Consider the following 19,814-nt stretch of genomic DNA (forward strand, 5'->3'; position numbering starts at 1 on the left):
TTTTTTAATTGCCGCTCGCTTTGAGGTTATCCTTCCAGTCTGAGGCTCGTACCTATTCTTGACTGGCCTTTGGGGGTTTGGGGAGCGTGGCAGGGTAGGCGGGCCTGTTTTTAATCTTGGCCTCGAGAGAGTTTCATAGTAAGAGGGGGGATAGGGGGCACACGTCGTCTAATTGCTCGGTGGCCCGTAGCTAAAGAGACGCTGTATAGTCCCACTCCCTTTCGGGAGCCGGGGAGAGGGCGGGTTGCGTCCGCCATGTTGGTGAAGACAAACGAGGGCGACTGGAGCTCCAGGACCGTCGGCTTTGCTGGCTCAAGTCCGCCATATTAATAAAGAGAAAGGGCAGGTTGACCCCTCCCGCCCCCCACCTGCTACACACGCACACACTCATACACACACATACCCCGTCTTCCCAGCCATCTCTGGCAACTCAGCTCGGTGGGCCCTTCCCCAGCCTTTTTTGCCTAGGGTCCGCCCGAAGGAAGCGTAGCATCCCGCGCCTCAAATTAGGCTTAAGACAGCGCCGAATGAGGTGGAAAGGGAAATGCCGACCAATTGCGCCGCGGCGGGCTGTGCTACTACCTACAACAAGCACATTAACATCAGCTTCCACAGGTAACCTGGGCCGGGAGTGGGGCTGACGGAAGCGGGAGTTCCTACACTGGGTATCACTTGTGTGAAAAGAGCAAGAGGATTCTACTAGTTCTAACTTAGCTCTTAAGTAGCAGGAACGCATCATTTTTGCCTTTTGTGTTTCTCAAATCTGTCCAGTTTTTCTCTCCCTTCGGGGAAGGTTTACTCAAGTTCTGTACAGTGATTAGCCCTTCTCTAGAAAGCGACAGGAGGATACCTTAATTTTCTGCTCTTTTATTTCCTATGTATTCGACCAGGTCTTGATGTTAATGACGCCATAAGAGGAAGCGAGATCTTCCTTTTCAAGTCAGCGATCACCTAAAAAGACGACTACGTTCCCGTTATAAGTCAGTTCTCACTAGCTATATTGACATGGGAAGCGTTTAAGATTTCTGATAGTCACATACGGTAACTGCGGAGAAATTGTCGTTAAGAGCAGTAGAATTAAGATATGAGAATGAAAATGGAAAAGATAAGCTTTCTATTCTTATTAGAACAAAGTAGTATACAAAGAACCTAGGTTACCTTCTTCTTTCTTGCCGAAAAGCAGTCAAAAGTCTTTAATTCGGTCAAATCAGAACTCTGGAAAGCACGTTGAATACTACATGAAATAATGACTTGGTAAACATTTGCCTTCTCTGCAAGTGCCTGCCGTATGCTTGAAGAAAAGAAGCATTCAAAAAGTTAAGTGCAAACAGTTCCACATTTATATACTTTGCAACTTAATAAGATCTTAGAATTCAGAAAATGAAATCCTTGACCTTTCTTCCCACCTCATTATGACTAAATGTACTCCCTATTAAAAGTTACCACCTAAAAAACAAAATCCTTGTGGTGTTTATGTTTTTCATGTATATCATACAAATGTAGTGCTTTATTCATTGATCCATCTAATGTATTAAAAAGCAGAGATACTACTTTGCCAACAAAGGTCCGTCTAGTCAGAGCTATGGTTTTTCCAGTAGTCATGTATGGATGTGAGAGTTGGACTATAAAGAAAACTGAGCACTGAAGAATTGATGCTTTTGAACTGTTGGAGCATCAGGGCTTTGGAAAAGACTCTTGAGAGTTCCTTGGACTGCAAGATCAAACCAATCAATCCTAAAGGAAATCAGTTCTGAATATTCATTGGAAGGACTAATGCTGAAGCTGAAGCTCCAATACTTTGGTCACCTGATGCGAAGCACAGATTCACTGAAAAAGACCCTGATGCTGGGAAAGACTGAAGGTAGGAGGAGAAGGAGAGGACAGAGAATGAGATGATTAGATGGCATTACCAACTCATGGACATGAGTTTGAGCAAGCTTGGGGAGTTGATGATGCACAGGGAAGCCCGGCATGCTGCAGTCCATGGTGGCACCATGGGGCCGCAAAGAGTTGGACACAACTGAATGACTGAACTGAACTGAATGTGTGCCAAGCTCTTAGCACCTGACACGGTGCTAAGGATCCAGAAAATTCCTGGACTTGGAATGAGAAAGACTGACATAAATAATTATGGTTAAATGCCACAGAAGACTTTCAGGGAGTCCTAATTTAGCCTTGAAAAGTCAAATAACACTTCTCAAAGGATGTGAAATTTCAAAAGAGACCAAAAGATGACATATATCTGGTCCTGTACAATACTTATAAGGATTTTCTGTTTTATCCAGTGAGTTCTTGAGTAGGCTTACAAAGAATGGAGTGATTAGATTTCCATATTAAAAAGCCTTCAGCAGTGTGGAGAATTACAGTGTTACCTAAAGTGCTGCTTAATCATCATCATGAGATGAATTTGACAAGAAAGGAGCTTATTACAGAATTTTAACACCTACTATTTCACAAGGAAATCCTGATGCAGCTCAGTGGAACTAAACAGTGTACTTCTGATGCTGACACAATCAGCCCTAGATTGATAGAGGAAAAAGTTAGGACCCTGTAATAAAATAAGGGAGACTCAGTGGTCTAGACTAGACTAGTACTGAGAGTAGGGATGGGAAGAAGTAGACAGATTTGAGAAATGTTTGAGGAGAAATTATCGTATATGGTAATTTGATTTGGAAGATGAGGAAGAGGGTGGAGTCACGGCACCAACAATGAATGTTTAGGAGATGTGTGGTGGTACACGAACATACATACCTCCTTTCCATGTTTGACCATTTGCTTGCTATGAAATTAACATATTCATGTGTAACCTCAGAAGTTTAGGCCTTAAAATAGCATTATTCATAATGAAATTAATTCCTATTTCGTAACTAACATTTAATTCACTCCTTTCCTAGGACATTGGTAGACCTCTTTATCCCCATATACAACTTACATTGCCTACACTTATTGTCCCCATTTTTCTTCTCTCTTCCTCAGCCCATTCCAGACTGAGTCTCCCCAGTAATCTTTTGAAACTGTTCTTGCTAACATGAATTGTCACACTTACATCTTTTTTCATGGCATGTGATCATTTCCTCCCTGAAATACTCTCTGCTTTGAATTATTTGACACTAATTTTGTGATTTTCATCTTACTTCCTTGGTCTAACTTCAGACTCCACCACTCTTATCACCTAGCCCATTCTCATCAAAAGGATTGCAGCTGTTCTACGGTCTTGGTTAACATTTACTTGTTGATGCCTCATAAATCTACTTCCAGTCTAAATCTCCAATGGGTTTTAGACCTTTAGATGAAGTGTCTCAATTATTTCCCCCATCTCTTCAGTTCCTCACATTCAGCATACTGAAACTGTACTCTTGAACTTGTCCTTCCCCAAAAACTACATTTCCCATATTTCCTTTCTCATAAAAGGAAACACCAGCCACCCAGAAGCTGGGAGGTTATCCTCCCTTGACTTCTCACCATTCCCTCTCAATTGAAGTATTAAAACAACTTCTTAAGTGGTTCACTGCTTCCATTCATGTCCATTTAACTGCTCTTTTGTAGTAAATGGTGTGTTGCTAAATGTTTAAAAACCGGATCTCCTGGGAAGGGCAAAAACCCTGATTTGTAGTGTTTGTCCAATTTGCAGGATATAAATATTCCCAACCATAACTGGTTTTAAGCTACCAACATGACATCACTGATCTTGGAGTTGGGAAGAAATGTACAATACTACCCTATTCTGTATCACTTATTTCATACAGGTTTCATACATACAAGTAACCTTAACTGTAGACAATAGTAAAATAACTAGGTGGTGGGTTTTTAATATGTATTACCTTTGTTTTTAATCTTAAATGCAAACTTACATAATTTTTAATCATGTCTGTGTTTAACAGTTAGTTAAAATATTTTCTGTTAACAGTCACTTCTAAATTAGGCCCTTGATGACTTACCAATACCATTTTGGATAAAATTCAAAATCACTGTTTATCTTAGCAGGCCCTCCATCATCATGTCATGTTATAACACTTCCCTGTACCCAAGATACTGTTTAACATTCTTCACTACTACCATTTCCCTAGCTAATTCCCGTACTCTCTTAAGGCCTCCTGATGAGATTAGCTCTTCCTATTATGATTCCATGCAATCCTGTACTTACCCTTTTCTAAGTTCATATAATTACACTTGTAATTACATTGATAATATTGGGTTGGCCCAAAAAGTTCATTCAGGTTTTTCCATAAGATGCTATGGAAAAGCTCGAATGAACTTTTTGGGCCAACCCAATAATAATAACTATTTTTTTAACATTTACCATGTACTATGCACTGGGCTGGGCTTCTCTGGTGGCCCAGATGGTAAAGAGACTGCCCGCAATGCCAGAAGCTTGGGTTCGATCCCTTGGTTGGGAAGATTCCCTGGAAAAGGGAATGGCAACCCACTCCGGTATTGTTGCCTGGAGAATCCCATGGACAGAGGAGCCTGGAAAGCTGTAGTCCATGGGGTCGCAGAGTCGGGTAGGACTGAGCAACTAACACACGCACACGCACACGCACTAAGCTAAGCATTTACTCACATTGTCTCGTTTAATTCCTAGAACCCCACTAGGTACCATTAAAACTGAGGCCTAAAAAGATTAAACAACATTCTTAAAGTCACCCAGCTATTCTGTGAAGGATCCAGGATTGATACCTGGTTTGATTCCAGAGAAACTGTTCTCGGCCACTCTTTTCTGCTACATCAAGGTGTTTGATTCTGTACCTTCCTCATTACAGTATACCCTCAAAAAAGGGGGATATCATAAAGGTAGGTCAGTTTTATTTACCACCATGGCTTCAGTGCCTAGGACAGTGCTTGGAGTGTTAGAGACATTCAGTTATTTATTAAATACCCTAGCAAAGTAGCACTGTTTAAAATACTGAGTGATTTTCCAGAACATCTAATGCTTCTGAAAGCATGCTTATATTTTTGTGTAGGCACGAATATATCCATCTAGTAACACTACTTCACTTATTTAAAACTAATATTTACAGGATTTATTATTACTTAAATTCAGCTTACAGGCTATTTCACTCACCCTTTGGATTTGCTGGGAAAAATCCAAACAACATGTGAAAAACATAATTAGGGTTAACTTTATAAGACATTATCCAAAATAAAATATAAAATTGTGGAATATTCATATCTTATTTCAACACAGATAATCTGAAGATTATTTAGTAATGCCAAACTAACTCCACTAACTTGTATATTCATTGATTCACTCAGAAAAATTTATTGAATGCTTACTTAACAGGATAAAGTAGTGAAATAAACAGCTTCTTCTTCTTCCAGAAGAAACCTGTGATCTAGTGATGGAGATACAAAAGTAAACAATTAGAATACAGTTATATTAGCACTGTATGATACAGAAACATCTAACCAAGTCTTCTGATCATGAAAAACTTGTTAGGAAAATGGGATTCCTAAACTGAGTCTTAAAAGAAGAATTTGATAAAGTTAAGGTCCAGTTGCAGGCACTGATTTCATTATTTAAAAAAGAGCTAAAGGTGGGTATGAAAAATAATATCTGACAGTCTTCATATATCTGAAGAGTCTTATACAAATGGTAATAAAATAATACTGATAGTACTTATTTATTCTGAGCCTTTATTGAGGTCCCAATAAGAAGTGTGCTTATGAATTAATAGCTTAATTTTTAGCTCAGTCCTCTGGAGAATTTTCAAATCATTAAATATTGGAACAGAGATTTGAAGTGAGAATATTGTTAAGAACTGAGAGGTAACAGAGTAGATTAATTCTCCATCAGAAGTATCTAGTGAAATAGAATAAAAGTACTTTATGAAAATACAGGAACTGTAGAGTGACATTGGAGAAGGCAGTGGCACCCCACTCCAGTACTCTTGCCTGGAAAATCCCATGGATGGAGGAGCCTGGTAGGCTGCAGTCCATGGAGTAGCTAACAGTCAGACACGACTGAATGACTTCACTTTCACTTTTCACTTTCATGCATTGGAGAAGGAAATGGCAACCCACTCCAGTGTTCTTGCCTGGAGAATCCCAGGGACAGGGGAGCCTGGTGGACTTCCATCTATGGGGTCACACAGAGTCGGACACAACTGAAGCAACTTAGCAGCAGAGTAACATACAAATGTCTTCAGATCAGGGTGTATTTGAGGTTGTGGGGAATGGGGACATGAGATGGCAGGGTGTATAAGTAAACCTGAGCTTTCATCTCTGTGCCCCTCCCTGCTGGTAATTTGAGCAACCCTAGTATATCTAATATAGCCAAAGCTGTTCTAGTGAATCTTCAGCTGGGGGCTTCAGAGCCACAGGATCTTCTAACATAAATTTAATGGCTCTTTTTAGGCACTAGTGAGTTCATAATTAATACTTAAAGGATAAGGTAGTCAAACTAACGAGTTCAGTTCAAACTTATTGTGTGTAAAAGTTGATTCTTCTATTTCCAAGTCAGTCAACACAGGGGCTTCCCTGATAGCTCAGCTGCTAAGGAATCTGCTGCTATGCAGGAGACCCTGGTTCAATTCCTGGATTGTGAAGATGTGCTGGACAAGTGATAGGCCACCCACACCAGTATTTTGGGGCTTCCCTGGTGGCTCAGCTGGTAAAGAATCCACCTGCAGTGCAGGAGACCTGGGTTCAATCCCTGGGTTGGGAAGATCCACTGGAGAAGGGAACAGCTATCCACTCCAGTATTCTGGCCTGGAGAATGCCATGGACTCTATAGTCGATGGGGTCACAAAGAGTGGGACACAACCAAGCAACTTTCACTTCACAGCACAGCTACTGTCAGAATTTTTAGAAGCCCCTTATATTTTTCTCTTCCTTAATGGCCGTATACTGGGTGGTATCACTGTATTTTATGTTTGAAATAAACAGGAAAAACATTCCAACTGGCTTGTCATCAGCGTTTTACTTCTTGTAGTAACTATGCTTTCAACTGTACTATGTAGCTTACGAGTTCATTTTTCAAAAATACATGCAGTTTAACTTCATGAAAGTAGTATAGTATAGTATTAATTTATATATTCTATATTTATAGTAACTAAGCACATTTTTGTTGAGTCCCAACTATTTGCAAGGCAATACCTAAGTGGTAAAGATAGATAAAAAGATACAATGATCCGTGTCCTCAAGAAACTGATCATCATTCATTTCACTGGAAATTTTTTAAAACAAAAAATTACAAAGCATGTGGTAAGTATCATAATGAACACAGAGAAGGAATACCAGAGTCTATCTTGATAAAATTCAATCTGTGGATTATCTGACTTGTCTGACCATGTATGTCAACAGCAGATCAAATCATTGTGAAACTATTCCTGCTTACAGTAGTTCCACATAAATTTGATATAGATCAAATTTAGTTTTACTTATTTTTTCTCCCTTGTTAAGGACTAGTTTGGGAAGAGATGTCTCTTTTTAAGACCTTGAAAAACTGATCCACTTAAGTTAGTTTTTTATTAAGTTTTAAGAACTTAAAAAATGAACATGAATTGGTTTCTGTTCCAGTGTTTGGATATTAGAAATTTTTAATTTGTTATATAAATGGAAGACATTTAAAATTGTCATTTTTCAAAATTTCTTTTGACTATTTAGTGCAACCAGAGTGTGTGATAGTTGGAATTTGAGTTGCCCTTTTTTTTTTTTTTAAAGGTTTCCTTTGGATCCTAAAAGAAGAAAAGAATGGGTTCGCCTGGTTAGGCGCAAAAATTTTGTGCCAGGAAAACATACTTTTCTTTGTTCAAAGCACTTTGAAGCTTCCTGTTTTGACCTAACAGGACAAACTAGACGACTTAAAATGGATGCTGTTCCAACCATTTTTGATTTTTGTACCCATATAAAGTCCATGGTAGGTAATGCTACTTTTCTTTAACTCCATTTTTAGAATCCATCCTTTTCTGTTTGTAAAATGGAATGATTCAGAATATATTGAAATTCAAATATAATACTGTATCTCAAGGAAACTGGAAAATTGCAGTAAAGATGCAGGCTAGAATTAGTGCTCAGATCTCCTGATTCTATTATTCTTGTCCCAGTCCAAACTGTTTTATCATATTGGAATTCTACATTATTGTTAATTATTATCAATAACTGACCGATTGGTTAAACTGAAAAATCTTAATGAAACCTCTAGCATCATTCTGCCCTGGTTTTAGGATGACATACAAATAATGTGTGATAAGTGCTTTCATGGCAGCACATCCAAAGAATACCAGAGTCAGACCAAAGAATATAAGGTCAGAGGGAGGTGTAACAGAAAACTTGGTAGAACTCCGGTATTTAGACTGGGTTTGAGCTTGGAGTTTGGGACTTAGGAGAGAGTTCTTAACCTTGCACAGGGCAGCTGCAGTAGTACGATGAGAACAAAAACTAATGAGTTGAGGGATGAGTGGAAAATAAGTATTAGTAAGTGATATTTAAAAAGAAGGAGAAATTTAAGATATAGTATGAATGTGTTAAAGCAATGTTTTATCTCCTCAGGGAAGATCTGATCAGAAAGAGAAAAGCTAGCTGCGAAGGCAGGATCACTGAAATGTTAGGGGGTAGAATGAACAACAACAACAAAAAAGTAAAAAATTTAGCTTTGAAAACGACAGATATCTTTTCCTCTGAGAGAGGAAAAAACCCACTGCTTTCTTGAGTTATTTTTGATGGGTAAATTTGTAAATCTACATGGTTAATATCTGAATGGGAGAGAAGAGAGAGGAGATTGTGGTAAACTAATTATTAATATTAACATCACAGATATTAGAAAAGCTCCAGGATGGCAAGCATTTCACTTCAGAATCCTCAGAACCTCAAATAGTGCCTGGTACATAGTACACACTCAGATGTTTGTTGAATTTGAAGTATACCTTGGTTTTGACACTGATCATTTATTCTTTCAACAGATACTTACTGAGCTTTACATATGTTGAAATCCAGGTTAGTTGCTGGGAATATAAAGATCGAAAAGGAGCTCCTGCCAATTGCTCTAGGCAGAAAGAATGCCAGTTTTAGATTTCATGACGACAGGAACCATATTTATCTGACTTATTCACTGTTGTGTTGTCTCAATACATGTTTGTTGAATGAATGAAAGACAAAGTTGTGAAATTGATGAGATAATGTGGGAATAAAAGTGTTTTAATATTTTTGGAATGAAAATTAGGATGGTGAATGGCAGAATGGGGTGAGATCCTAAATGGTATAGTATGCCATGTAAAGATTTTTTTGTTCTTTAGAAAATAGGGAGGCAAAGAAGAATGTAGTCAGTATTCAAACATCATCTCTTAGAAAATTATTCTAGTGGCACAAAATAGATTCAGTTCAGTCGCTCAGTCGTGTCCAGCTCTGCAACCCCATGAACTGTAGCACACCAGGCCTCCCTGTCCATCACCAACTCCCAGAGTTCACTCAAACTCATGTCCATTGAGTCAGTGATGCCATCCATCCATCTCATCCTCTGTCGTCCCCTTCTCCTCCTGCCCTCAGTCTTTCCCAGCATCAGGGTCTTTTCAAATGAGTCAACCCTTCACATCAGGTGGCCAAAGAATTGGAGTTTCAGCTTCAACATCAGTCCTTCCAATGAACACGCAGAACTGATCTCCCTTACAATGGACTGGTTGGATCTCCTTGCAGTCCAAGGGACTCTCAAGAGTCTTCTCCAACACCACAGTTCAAAAGCATCAATTCTTCTACGCTCAGCTTTCTTTATAGTCCAACTCTCACATCCATATATGACTCTGGAAAAACGATAGCCTTGACTGAGCAGACCTTTGTTGACAAAGTAACATCTCTACTTTTTAATATGCTGTCTAGATTGGTCATAACTTTCCTTCCAAGGAGTAAGCATCTTTTAATTTCATGGCTGTAGTCACCATCTGCAGTGCTTTAGAGCCCCCCAGTCACCCACTGTTTCCACAGTTTCCCCATCTATTTGCCATGAAGTGATGGGACCGGATTCCATGATCTTCCTTTTCTGAATGTTGAACTTTAAGCCAACTTTTTCATTCTCCTCTTTCACTTTCATCAAGAGGCTCTTTAGTTCCTCTTCACTTTCTGCCATAAGGGTGGTGTCATCTGCATATCTGAGGTTATTGATATTTCTCCCAGCAGTCTTGATTCTAACTTGTGCTTCTCCCAGCCCAGCCTTTTTTATGATGTACTCTGCATATAAGTTAAATGAGCAGGGTGACAATATACAGCCTTGACATACTCCTTTTCCTATTTGGAACCTGTCTGTTGTTCCATGTCCAGTTCTAACTATTGCTTCCCAACCTGCATACAGGTTTCTCAAGAGGCAGGTCAGGTGGTCGGGTATTCCCATCTCTTTTAGAATTTTCCACAGTTTATTGTGATCCACATAGTCCAACGCTTTGGCATAGTCAATAAAGCAGAAATAGATGTTTTTCTGGAACTCTCTTCCTTTTTCCATGATCCAGCAGATGTTGGCAATTTGATTTCTGGTTCCTCTGCCTTTTCTAAAACCGGCTTGAACATCTAGAAGTTCATGGATCATGTATTGCTGAAGCCTGGCTTGGAGAATTTTGAGCATTACTTTACTAGCATGTGAGATGAGTGCAATTGTGCGGTAGTTTGAACATTCTTTGGCATTGCCTTTCTTTGGGATGGGAATGAAAACTGACCTTTTCCAGTCCTGTGGCCACTGCTGAGTTTTCCAAATTTGCTGGCATATTGAGTGCAGCACTTTGACAGCATCATCTTTCAGGATTTGAAATAGCTCTATTGGAATTCCATCACCTCCACTAGCTTTGTTCGTAGTGATGCTTTCTAAGGCCCACTTGACTTCACATTCCAGGATGTCTGGCTCTAGGTGAGTGATCACACCATATTTGTGATTATCCAGGTCGTGAAGATCTGTTTTGTATAGTTCTTCTGTGTATTCTTGCCACCTCTTCTTAATATCTTCTGCTTCTCTCAGGTCCAGACCATTTCTGTCCTTTATTGAGCCCATCTTTGCATGAAATGTTCCCTTGGTATCTCTAATTTTCTTGAAGAGCTCTCTAGTCTTTCCATTCTACTGTTTTCCTCTATTTCTTTGCATTGATCGCTGAAGAAGGCTTTCTTATCTCTCCTTGCTATTCTTTGGAACACTTCATTCAAATGGGTATAGCTTTCCTTTTCTGCTTTGCTTTTCACCTCTCTTCTTTTCACAGCTATTTGTAAGGCCTCCTCAGACAGCCATTTTGCTTTTTTGCATTTCTTTTCCACGGGGATGGTCTTGATCCCTGCCTGCTGTACAATGTCACAAACCTCCGTCCATAGTTCATCAGGCACTCTATCAGATCTAGTCCCTTAAATGTATTTCTCACTTCCACTGTATAACCATAAGGGATTTTATTTAGGTCATACCTGAATGGTCTAGTGGTTTTCCCTACTTTCTTCAATTTAAGTCTGAATTTGGCAATAAGGAGCTCATGATCTGAGCCACAGTCAGCTCCTGGTCTTGCTTTTGTTGACTGTATAGAGCTTCTCCATCTTTGGCTGCAAAGAATATAATCAATCTGATTTCGGTGTTGACCATCTGGTGATGTCCATGTGTAGAGTCTTCTCTTGTGTTGTTGGAAGAGGGTGTTTGCTATAACCAGTGCGTTCTCTTGGCAAAACTATTAGCCTTTGCCCTGCTTCTTTCCGTATTCCAAGGCCAAATTGCCTGTTACTCCAGGTGTTTCTTGACTTCCTACTTTTGCATTCCAGTCCCCTATAATGAAAAGGACATCTTTTTTGGGTGTTAGTTCTAAACGGTCTTGTAGGTCTTCATAGAGCTATTCAAATTCAGCTCTTCAGTGTTATTGGTCGGGGAAATAGATTAATGAGGATAAAATGAGCCCAGAGATCAATAAAGTTTTTAATATATTCAAGCTAGACATGAATGAAATGGGCCTGATGTGGGTAGTAGCATTAAGAATGATGGGAGGATCCTAAACATCCTGATGAGATATTTAGGAGGTAGAATTAATAGGACTTGATGACTACCTGAATGAAAGAAATTAAAGGGGAAAAAGGGACCTCAGATTTCTTATCTGGACAGAAGTTTTCTATCCACATCTTAAATCCTTGATAGTATGATAAAACTGTGCATAATTAATAAGTAAACCTATTCAGGAGCTTGATTCTTGGGAATGTTTTTATTAAGTAGGATCACAGGTCTGAAATATTAATCAAATTGAGAGAATAGTATTTACTTTAAAAAGATCAAATCAGTATCACAAATAAATGTCTAAATGAATTCTATATTGGCCTTAGTGAGAATATCGCAAATAAATTTTTTAAGTCTACAGAATCATATTCAGTTATTTGAAAGAAACCTGAGAAGTGCATTGTCTGGTTCCAAAAAGAGCAGTTTAAGTACTGTTACCCAAAATTGGACAGAATTTGCTTATTTGCGATATTCTATAATTTATGCTCAACCCTCTAATTTTATTTGGCTCAGAAACTCAAGTCAAGAAATCTTTTGAAGAAAAACAACAGTTGTACACCAACCGGACCATCTAATTTAAAATCAAGCATTAGTAGTCAGCAAGTACTACTTGAACACAGTTATGCCTTCAGGAATCCTATGGAAGCAAAAAAGAGGATAATTAAACTGGAAAAGGAGATAGCAAGCTTAAGAAGGAAAATGAAAACTTGCCTACAGAAAGAACGCAGAGCGACTCGAAGATGGATTAAAGCCGCATGCTTGGTGAAGAATCTGGAAACAAATAATGTATTACCTAAGGGCACATCAGAATACATTTTACCAGCAGCCTTAAACAGTCTTGCTTTGAAAGATTTCAAGATTCTTGAACAAGATCAACAGGGTAAAACATTATCAGTTCTCTAAATCTGAAACAGACCAAGAGTACGTTCATTTAGGATTTGTTACTCAAACTCCATTCTATTCACAAGTAAAAACATTTAAAGAAATTCCCAAATTGAGTAGTTAATAAAGTTTTACTTGAAGTAACAACATTACTGTATAATTTATGAAGACTTGATTACAAAAAAATGGAGATCTTTCTATGAAACATTTAAATGAGAATAGAAGTGCCTTATTGTGAGAATTATGTACTTAAAATTTTTGCTAGAAAACTTAATGTTTGTAGAATGTTTTGTGTTTTTGTTTTTTTAACCTCTTTAAAGAACAATCTATTACAAGTAATGTTTTTAATTTATATTATAAAAAAATTTTTTCCTGTACCAAAGTTGGGATAGTACATTCTAAGTAATTTGCCTAGTAGGGATTAACCGACATGTAACTGTAAAACTGTTCAGTTTTTTATTGAATTATTGTTATTGGCACTGTGATTGGGAAAAATTATAGGGAAAAACCGCCTGAAATACAGGGCAAATTATTTTATTTAAACTTTCTGTATCTTCTTATCAGTAAAATAAGATAATCATGGCCTTCATCATAACAAAATTAGCTTTTGCAATATCTTGTAAAATATTTTGAAAATAGTATTTTCAAATGTGAAGTACCTTTGAGTTATCCAAGTACCTCAGACTACTAAAAACTGGTAGCTGGTTATAGTCACCTTCTGAGAAAATATACTATGAAATAACACGGAGAATGAGATCTAGCTTTTACTTTAATTGAACACAAAGATAAATGTATACCACGTTTTTCTCATAAATAAAAATACATTTTCAATTTCTAAGTTGATGCATTGATAGGCAAACATGCTACAAAGTTTCATGTTAGAAATACTCTCTCTGTCTCCATGTGTACTGATACCAAAATTCTTAAGCTTTCTTTTTTTCCTTAAACCCATAATAGAATTGAATTATGGAAAAATACTTACCAGATTGTATCTACACAGCTTATAACCTAAAATGGAATCAATTTATCTTACATATCAGTTTGCTTTTTATCTCTTTTAGTAAGAGTATAGTAACCATACTGCATAAGGGAAATGAAGTGTAGATCTCTATAAAAATACATGTGTCTGTGATAAAGCTATTCAGGTGCTAATTATTTTACAACAGAATATCAGAACTCTTCTTATAGTTTCCACTTGAACAATTAAAGGGTTTGCCTTATTTTGCCAGATAAACATTTAGTAAGAGCCCTTCAAACAGCTTTGGTCAAATCATATAAAAATTTATTAATGTACAATCAGGTTAACCAGGCCTAACTTGAGTTTCTGACAACACCATATGAAAATACAATATATAAAATCACATATTACTGTAAATCTTTCCCATAAGGTCATGGCTCCTTGATGATAAAAAATTTTTTATAACATTTGCTTAAATCCTAGCAACAGTCTTTTTACATTATTTGCACCCTTTCTTTTAATAAGGAGTGCCTACTAGAGTTACAAAAGCAGTGGTAGGAAAGATCCCTTTTAGTTTTCATCAGGCACTTAAAGTAAATATTTAAGAAAATCCTTTTGTGTATAGTGTAAACCATATTAGTCATGTTATCTTTAATACTGGATGTCGCTTCTTGGAATTGTCCTTTCATGTTTTCAACTGTCTTTATATGGTTTCAAACATAATCAACACTTACTGACCATTTCTATACTTCAAAACAAGTTGGGCAAATAATCATTTAAACATAAACTATGTTTTCCAAATATAAACTCTCACGTGGTTCACCACCCCTCCCCAATACAAAACAAAACACCAATGCAGGCTGATTCCCATGTACAATAGTACCTTAATATCTCAATATAACATTTTGTAAATCACAAAAATGAACCATTATAAAATACAACAAACTTTTGGCACATTAACTTTACTTCATTATTATTTGAGAGCACTGAATAAACTATCACTCAGTACATTTTTTGCTGTTTTTTCCCCGTGTCATTTTCATGTCACTGTTCTGATAACATGCTACAAACTCTGTCTGCATCAAGTTACATTAACGTATGTCTGTCTGCCTTAAAACTACTTGCATTCACAGAGAAAATCCAAGGAATTTAGTTTTACTTTTAAAGTTAAAGGAATCTTTTAAAATCCTGTTTTCAGTTTGTTGATAAACTTATCACTTAGCCTGTATATCATGAAACTCATCAGAATTATAGTAGCTCTTTGTCCTCTGCTGTACACATATGTCCTGTTTTATGTTCATCATTCATGCTGTGTCTGGTAGGCACTAACCTTTACAGAGAACCAGCCAAAGTCTAGGAATTTGATATAAAGATGAATATGACATGATTTTTCTGCCCTTAAGTTGCTCAAAGTCTGTTGAGAGAAACAAATATTATTTATAATACAATATGATAAATGCTATGACATGTGTGTGTGAAGTGCTTTGGTAAATGCCACTAAATTGGAATTTAATGAGAACGTGTAAACTTTAGACCTTTTTATAATAGATTTCTTTTGAAATAAATGGATTTCTTCTTATAATGACTTACCAAAGGAGATTTTGTAGAACATGGGTGTGAATTACATAGTGTTTATTTAATGAATTGTAAGACTTTCCTCCTTTTAAAATGAACACTGAACAAATTTGTTGTTTATACCTTGTTAGAAGGAAAACATAACTAAGTGATTATTATATCAAAGACAAGATTGGAGTTTATTTGATGTTTGATATTTTTACTAAACAACAAGCCCTACTATCACAAATTTTTTTAAAAATAGTTTTAACTCAGTCTTCAAGTTAACAATGCACTATAGCAACAATTAGTTCTCTTACTTGTCCTTTACAAATATTCTGTGTGGTAGGCGGTGTTATCTCTAATTTATAGATGAAGAAATCTTTGTTAATGTAATTATTCAGACATTTATAATGTATCTGGCACAAAGGGTAGAAAGGCAGTGATCAAGAAAGTTCTAGGTTGAACACTGGTCTTCAGCCTCCAAATCCAGTCTCTGACCTCTGCATTATAACCCTCTGTTAGATACATCATTGAAATAGGGCAGGTCATGTGTCTCAAAAAACTAAAAAAATATTGTGTGTATAAATATAGATAGATACATAGACATACACTAAAGACAGTCTATGAAGTCATTGTTGATCTCTTCTAGGTAGACTTTATAATGCTGGTTTTTTTTTTTTAATCTCACTTCTCAATGTTAGAATACGGGTAAATTGTAATTTTGGTATAATATAGAAAATGGTTCCTCTTTATGTCAGATTATGGGATTCTTTTACTATTTAGACAGTTGAAAACTATAAAATTAAGGAATTTATAATATATTAAACAGCTGCATATTGTTTTCACCAAAAATAATGTATTCTGAGTATGTTGATACTAAAAGCTTTTCTAAGGAAATTACTGTCATGCCTATTATTTCTAAAATATGTACATAAACATTTCTGTGGAAATTGTTCCTTTAAATTGAACCCCTGAAATACTAATAGAAGTCCCTCTCCTTAAATTGAAGCTAACTGTAAGCAAAATAAAGATATGTAAAGCCTAGAGGAGGAATTATCATTTCATTTTATGGCTCAAATTATATCTAAACACATTATAGTTTATTTTCACTGTTTTAAATACTGGTTATAAAATCTACACCAGAAATATGAAGGGCTATAAAAACTTATGTCTCTCCTCAATAATTTGAGGCTCGCACACAGATTGTAGATAAACTTGAAGGTGAAAGTTGCTCAGTAGTGTCCGACTCTTTGCGACCCCATGGACTGGAGTCTGCCAGGCTCCTCTGTCTGTAGAATTCTCCAGTCAAGAATACTGGAGTGAGTAGCCATTCCCTTCTCCAGGGTATCTTCACAACCCAGGGATTGAACCTAAGTCTCCTGCATTGCAGGCAGATTCTTTACCATTGGAGCAACCAGGGAAGACCATAGATATGCTTCAGTTCAGTTCAGTCGCTCAGTCGTGTCTGACTCTTTGCAACCCCATGAACTGCAGCACACCAGGCCTCCCTGTCCATCACCAGCTCCCAGAGTTTACTCAAACTCATGTCCATCGAGTCAGAGATGCCATCCAGCCAACTCATCCTCTGTCATCCCCTTCTCCTGCTCCCAATCCTTCCCAGCATCAGAGTCTTACCAGTGAGTCAGCTCTTCGTATGAGGTGGCCAAAGTACTGGAGTTTCAGCTTTAGCATCATTCCTTCCAAAGACACCCAGGACTGATCTTTAGAATGGACTGGTTGGAGCACCTTGCAGTCCAAGGGACTCTCAAGAGTCTTCTCCAACACCACAGTTCAAAAGCATCAATTCTTCATTGCTCACCTTTCATCACAGTCCAACTCTCACATCCATACATGACCACTGGAAAAACCATAGCCTTGACTAGATGGACCTTTGTTGGCAAAGTAATGTCTGCTTTTGAATATGCTCATCTAGGTTGGTCATAACTTTCCTTCCAAGGAGTAAGCGTCTTTTAATTTCATGGCTACAGTCACCATCTGCAGTGCTTTGGAGCCCCCATAAGTAAAGTCACCCACTGTTTCCACTGTTTCTCCATCTATTTCCCATGAAGTGATGGGACCAGATGCCATAATCTTCGTTTTCTGAATGTTGAGCTTTATGCCAACTTTTTCGCTCTCCTCTTTCATTTTCATCAAGAGACTTTTTAGTTCCTCTTCACTTTCTGCCATAAGGGTGGTGTCATCTGCATATCTGAGGTTATTGATAATTCTCCCGGCAATCTTGATTCCAACTTGTGCTTCTTCCAGCCCAGCATTTCTCATGATGTACTCTGCATATAAGTTAAATAAGCAGGGTGACAATATACAGCCTTGTCATACTCCTTTCCCTATTTGGAACCAGTCTGTTTGTTGTTCCATGTCCAGTTCTAACTGTTGCTTCCTGACCTGCATACAGGTTTCTCAAAGGCAGGTCAGGTGGTCGGGTATTCCCATCTCTTTCAAAATTTTCCACAGAAGCGCCCCAACTGCGACAGACCCTGCAGAACTGTGGCCAAGAGGAGCTACCCATCTCCCAAGGTCAGGGGCAGCGGCCAATAGGAGCTACCCCATGCCCGAGGTCAGGGGCAGCGGCCAGGAGGAGCTACCCCACATCCAAGTAGCGGTGCCTGTGACTGCACAGGAGGGCTGAGAGGAGCTACTCCACGTTCAAGGTCAGGAGGGGCAGCCGTGGGGAGATACCCCTCATCCAAGGTAAGGAGCAGCAGCTGCGCTTTGCTGGAGCAGCCGTGAAGAGATACTCCACGTCCAAGGTAAGAGAAACCCAAGTAAAACGATAGGTGTTGTGAGAGGACATCAGAGGGCTGACACACTGAAACCGTAATCACGGAAAGCTACCAATCTGATCACACGGACCACAGCCTTGTCTAACTCAATGAAACTAAGTCATGCCGTGTGGGGCCACCCAAGATGGACAGGTCACGGTGGAGAGGTCTGACAGAATATGGTTCACTGGAGAAGGGAAGGGCAAACCACTTCAGTAGTCTTGCCTTGAGAACCCTATCAGCAGTATGAAAAGGCAAAATGACAGGATACTGAAAGAGGAACTCCCCAGGTCAGTAGGTGCCCAATATGCTACTGGAGATCAGTGGAGAAATAACTCCAGAAAGAATGAAGGGATGGAGCCAAAGCAAAAACAATACCCAGCTGTGGATGTGACTGGTGATAGAAGCAAGGTCTGATGCTGTAAAGAGCAATATTGCATAGGAACCTGGAATGTTAGGTCCATGATTCAAGGCAAATTGGAAGTGGTCAAACAAGAGATGGCAAGACTGAACGTAGACATTCTAGGAATCAGCAAACTAAAATAGACTGGAATGGGTGAATTTAACTCAGATGACCATTGTATCTACTACTGTGGGCAGGAATCCCTTAGAAGAAATAGAGTAGCCATCATGGTCAACAAAAGAATCCGAAATGCAGTACTTGGATGCAGTCTCAAAAACGACAGAATGATCTCTGTTTGTTTTCAAGGCAAACCATTCAATATCACAGTAATCCAAGCCTGTGCCCCAACCAGTAACACTGAAGAAGCTGAAGTTGAACAGTTCTATGAAGACCTACAAGACCTTTTAGAACTAACACCCAAAAAAGATGTCCTTTTCATTATAGGGGACTGGAATGCAAAAGTAGGAAGTCAAGAAACACCTGGAGTAACAGGCAATTTGGCCTTGGAGTACAGAATGAAGCAGGGCAAAGGCTAATAGTTTTGCCAAGAGAACGCACTGGTTATAGCAAACACCCTCTTCCAACAACACAAGAGAAGCCTACACATGGACATCACCAGATGGTCAACACCGAAATCAGATTGATTTTATTCTTTGCAGCCAAAGATGCAGAAGCTCTATACAGTCAACAAAAACAAGACCAGGAGCTGACTGTGGCTCAGATCATGAGCTCCTTACTGCCAAATTCAGACTTAAATTGAAGAAAGTAAGGAAAACCACTAGACCATTCAGGTATGACCTAAATCAAATCCCTTATGGTTATACAGTGGAAGTGAGAAATACATTTAAGGGACTAGATCTGATAGATAGAGTGCCTGATGAACTATGGATGGAGGTTCGTGACATTGTACAGCAGGCAGGGATCAAGACCATCCCCGTGGAAAAGAAATGCAAAAAAGCAAAATGGCTGTCTGAGGAGGCCTTACAAATAGCTGTGAAAAGAAGAGAGGTGAAAAGCAAAGCAGAAAAGGAAAGCTATACCCATTTGAATGAAGTGTTCCAAAGAATAGCAAGGAGAGATAAGAAAGCCTTCCTCAGCGATCAATGCAAAGAAATAGAGGTAAACAACAGAATGGGAAAGACTAGAGATCTCGTCAAGAAAATTAGAGATACCAAAGGAACATTTCATGCAAAGATGGGCTCAATAAAGGACAGAAACGGTATGGACCTAAGAGAAGCAGAAGATATTAAGAAGAGGTGGCAAGAATACACAGAAGAACTATACAAAACAGATCTTCACGAC

At 38.3% G+C, this 19,814-nt stretch overlaps 1 protein-coding gene across 1 annotated transcript; it reads left to right on the top strand.

The window, feature by feature from the left end:
• On the top strand, window positions 2-16,373 carry THAP2 (THAP domain containing 2). The gene is made up of 3 exons (XM_005679715.3): window positions 2-615; window positions 7,663-7,858; window positions 12,446-16,373. Exons 1-3 carry the CDS (start codon window positions 545-547, stop codon window positions 12,833-12,835), a joined length of 657 nt encoding a protein of 218 aa, XP_005679772.2. The 5' UTR covers window positions 2-544; the 3' UTR covers window positions 12,836-16,373.

The sequence above is a fragment of the Capra hircus genome, chromosome 5 (genome assembly GCF_001704415.2).
Source record: "Capra hircus breed San Clemente chromosome 5, ASM170441v1, whole genome shotgun sequence".
Classification (NCBI taxonomy): domain Eukaryota; kingdom Metazoa; phylum Chordata; class Mammalia; order Artiodactyla; family Bovidae; genus Capra; species Capra hircus.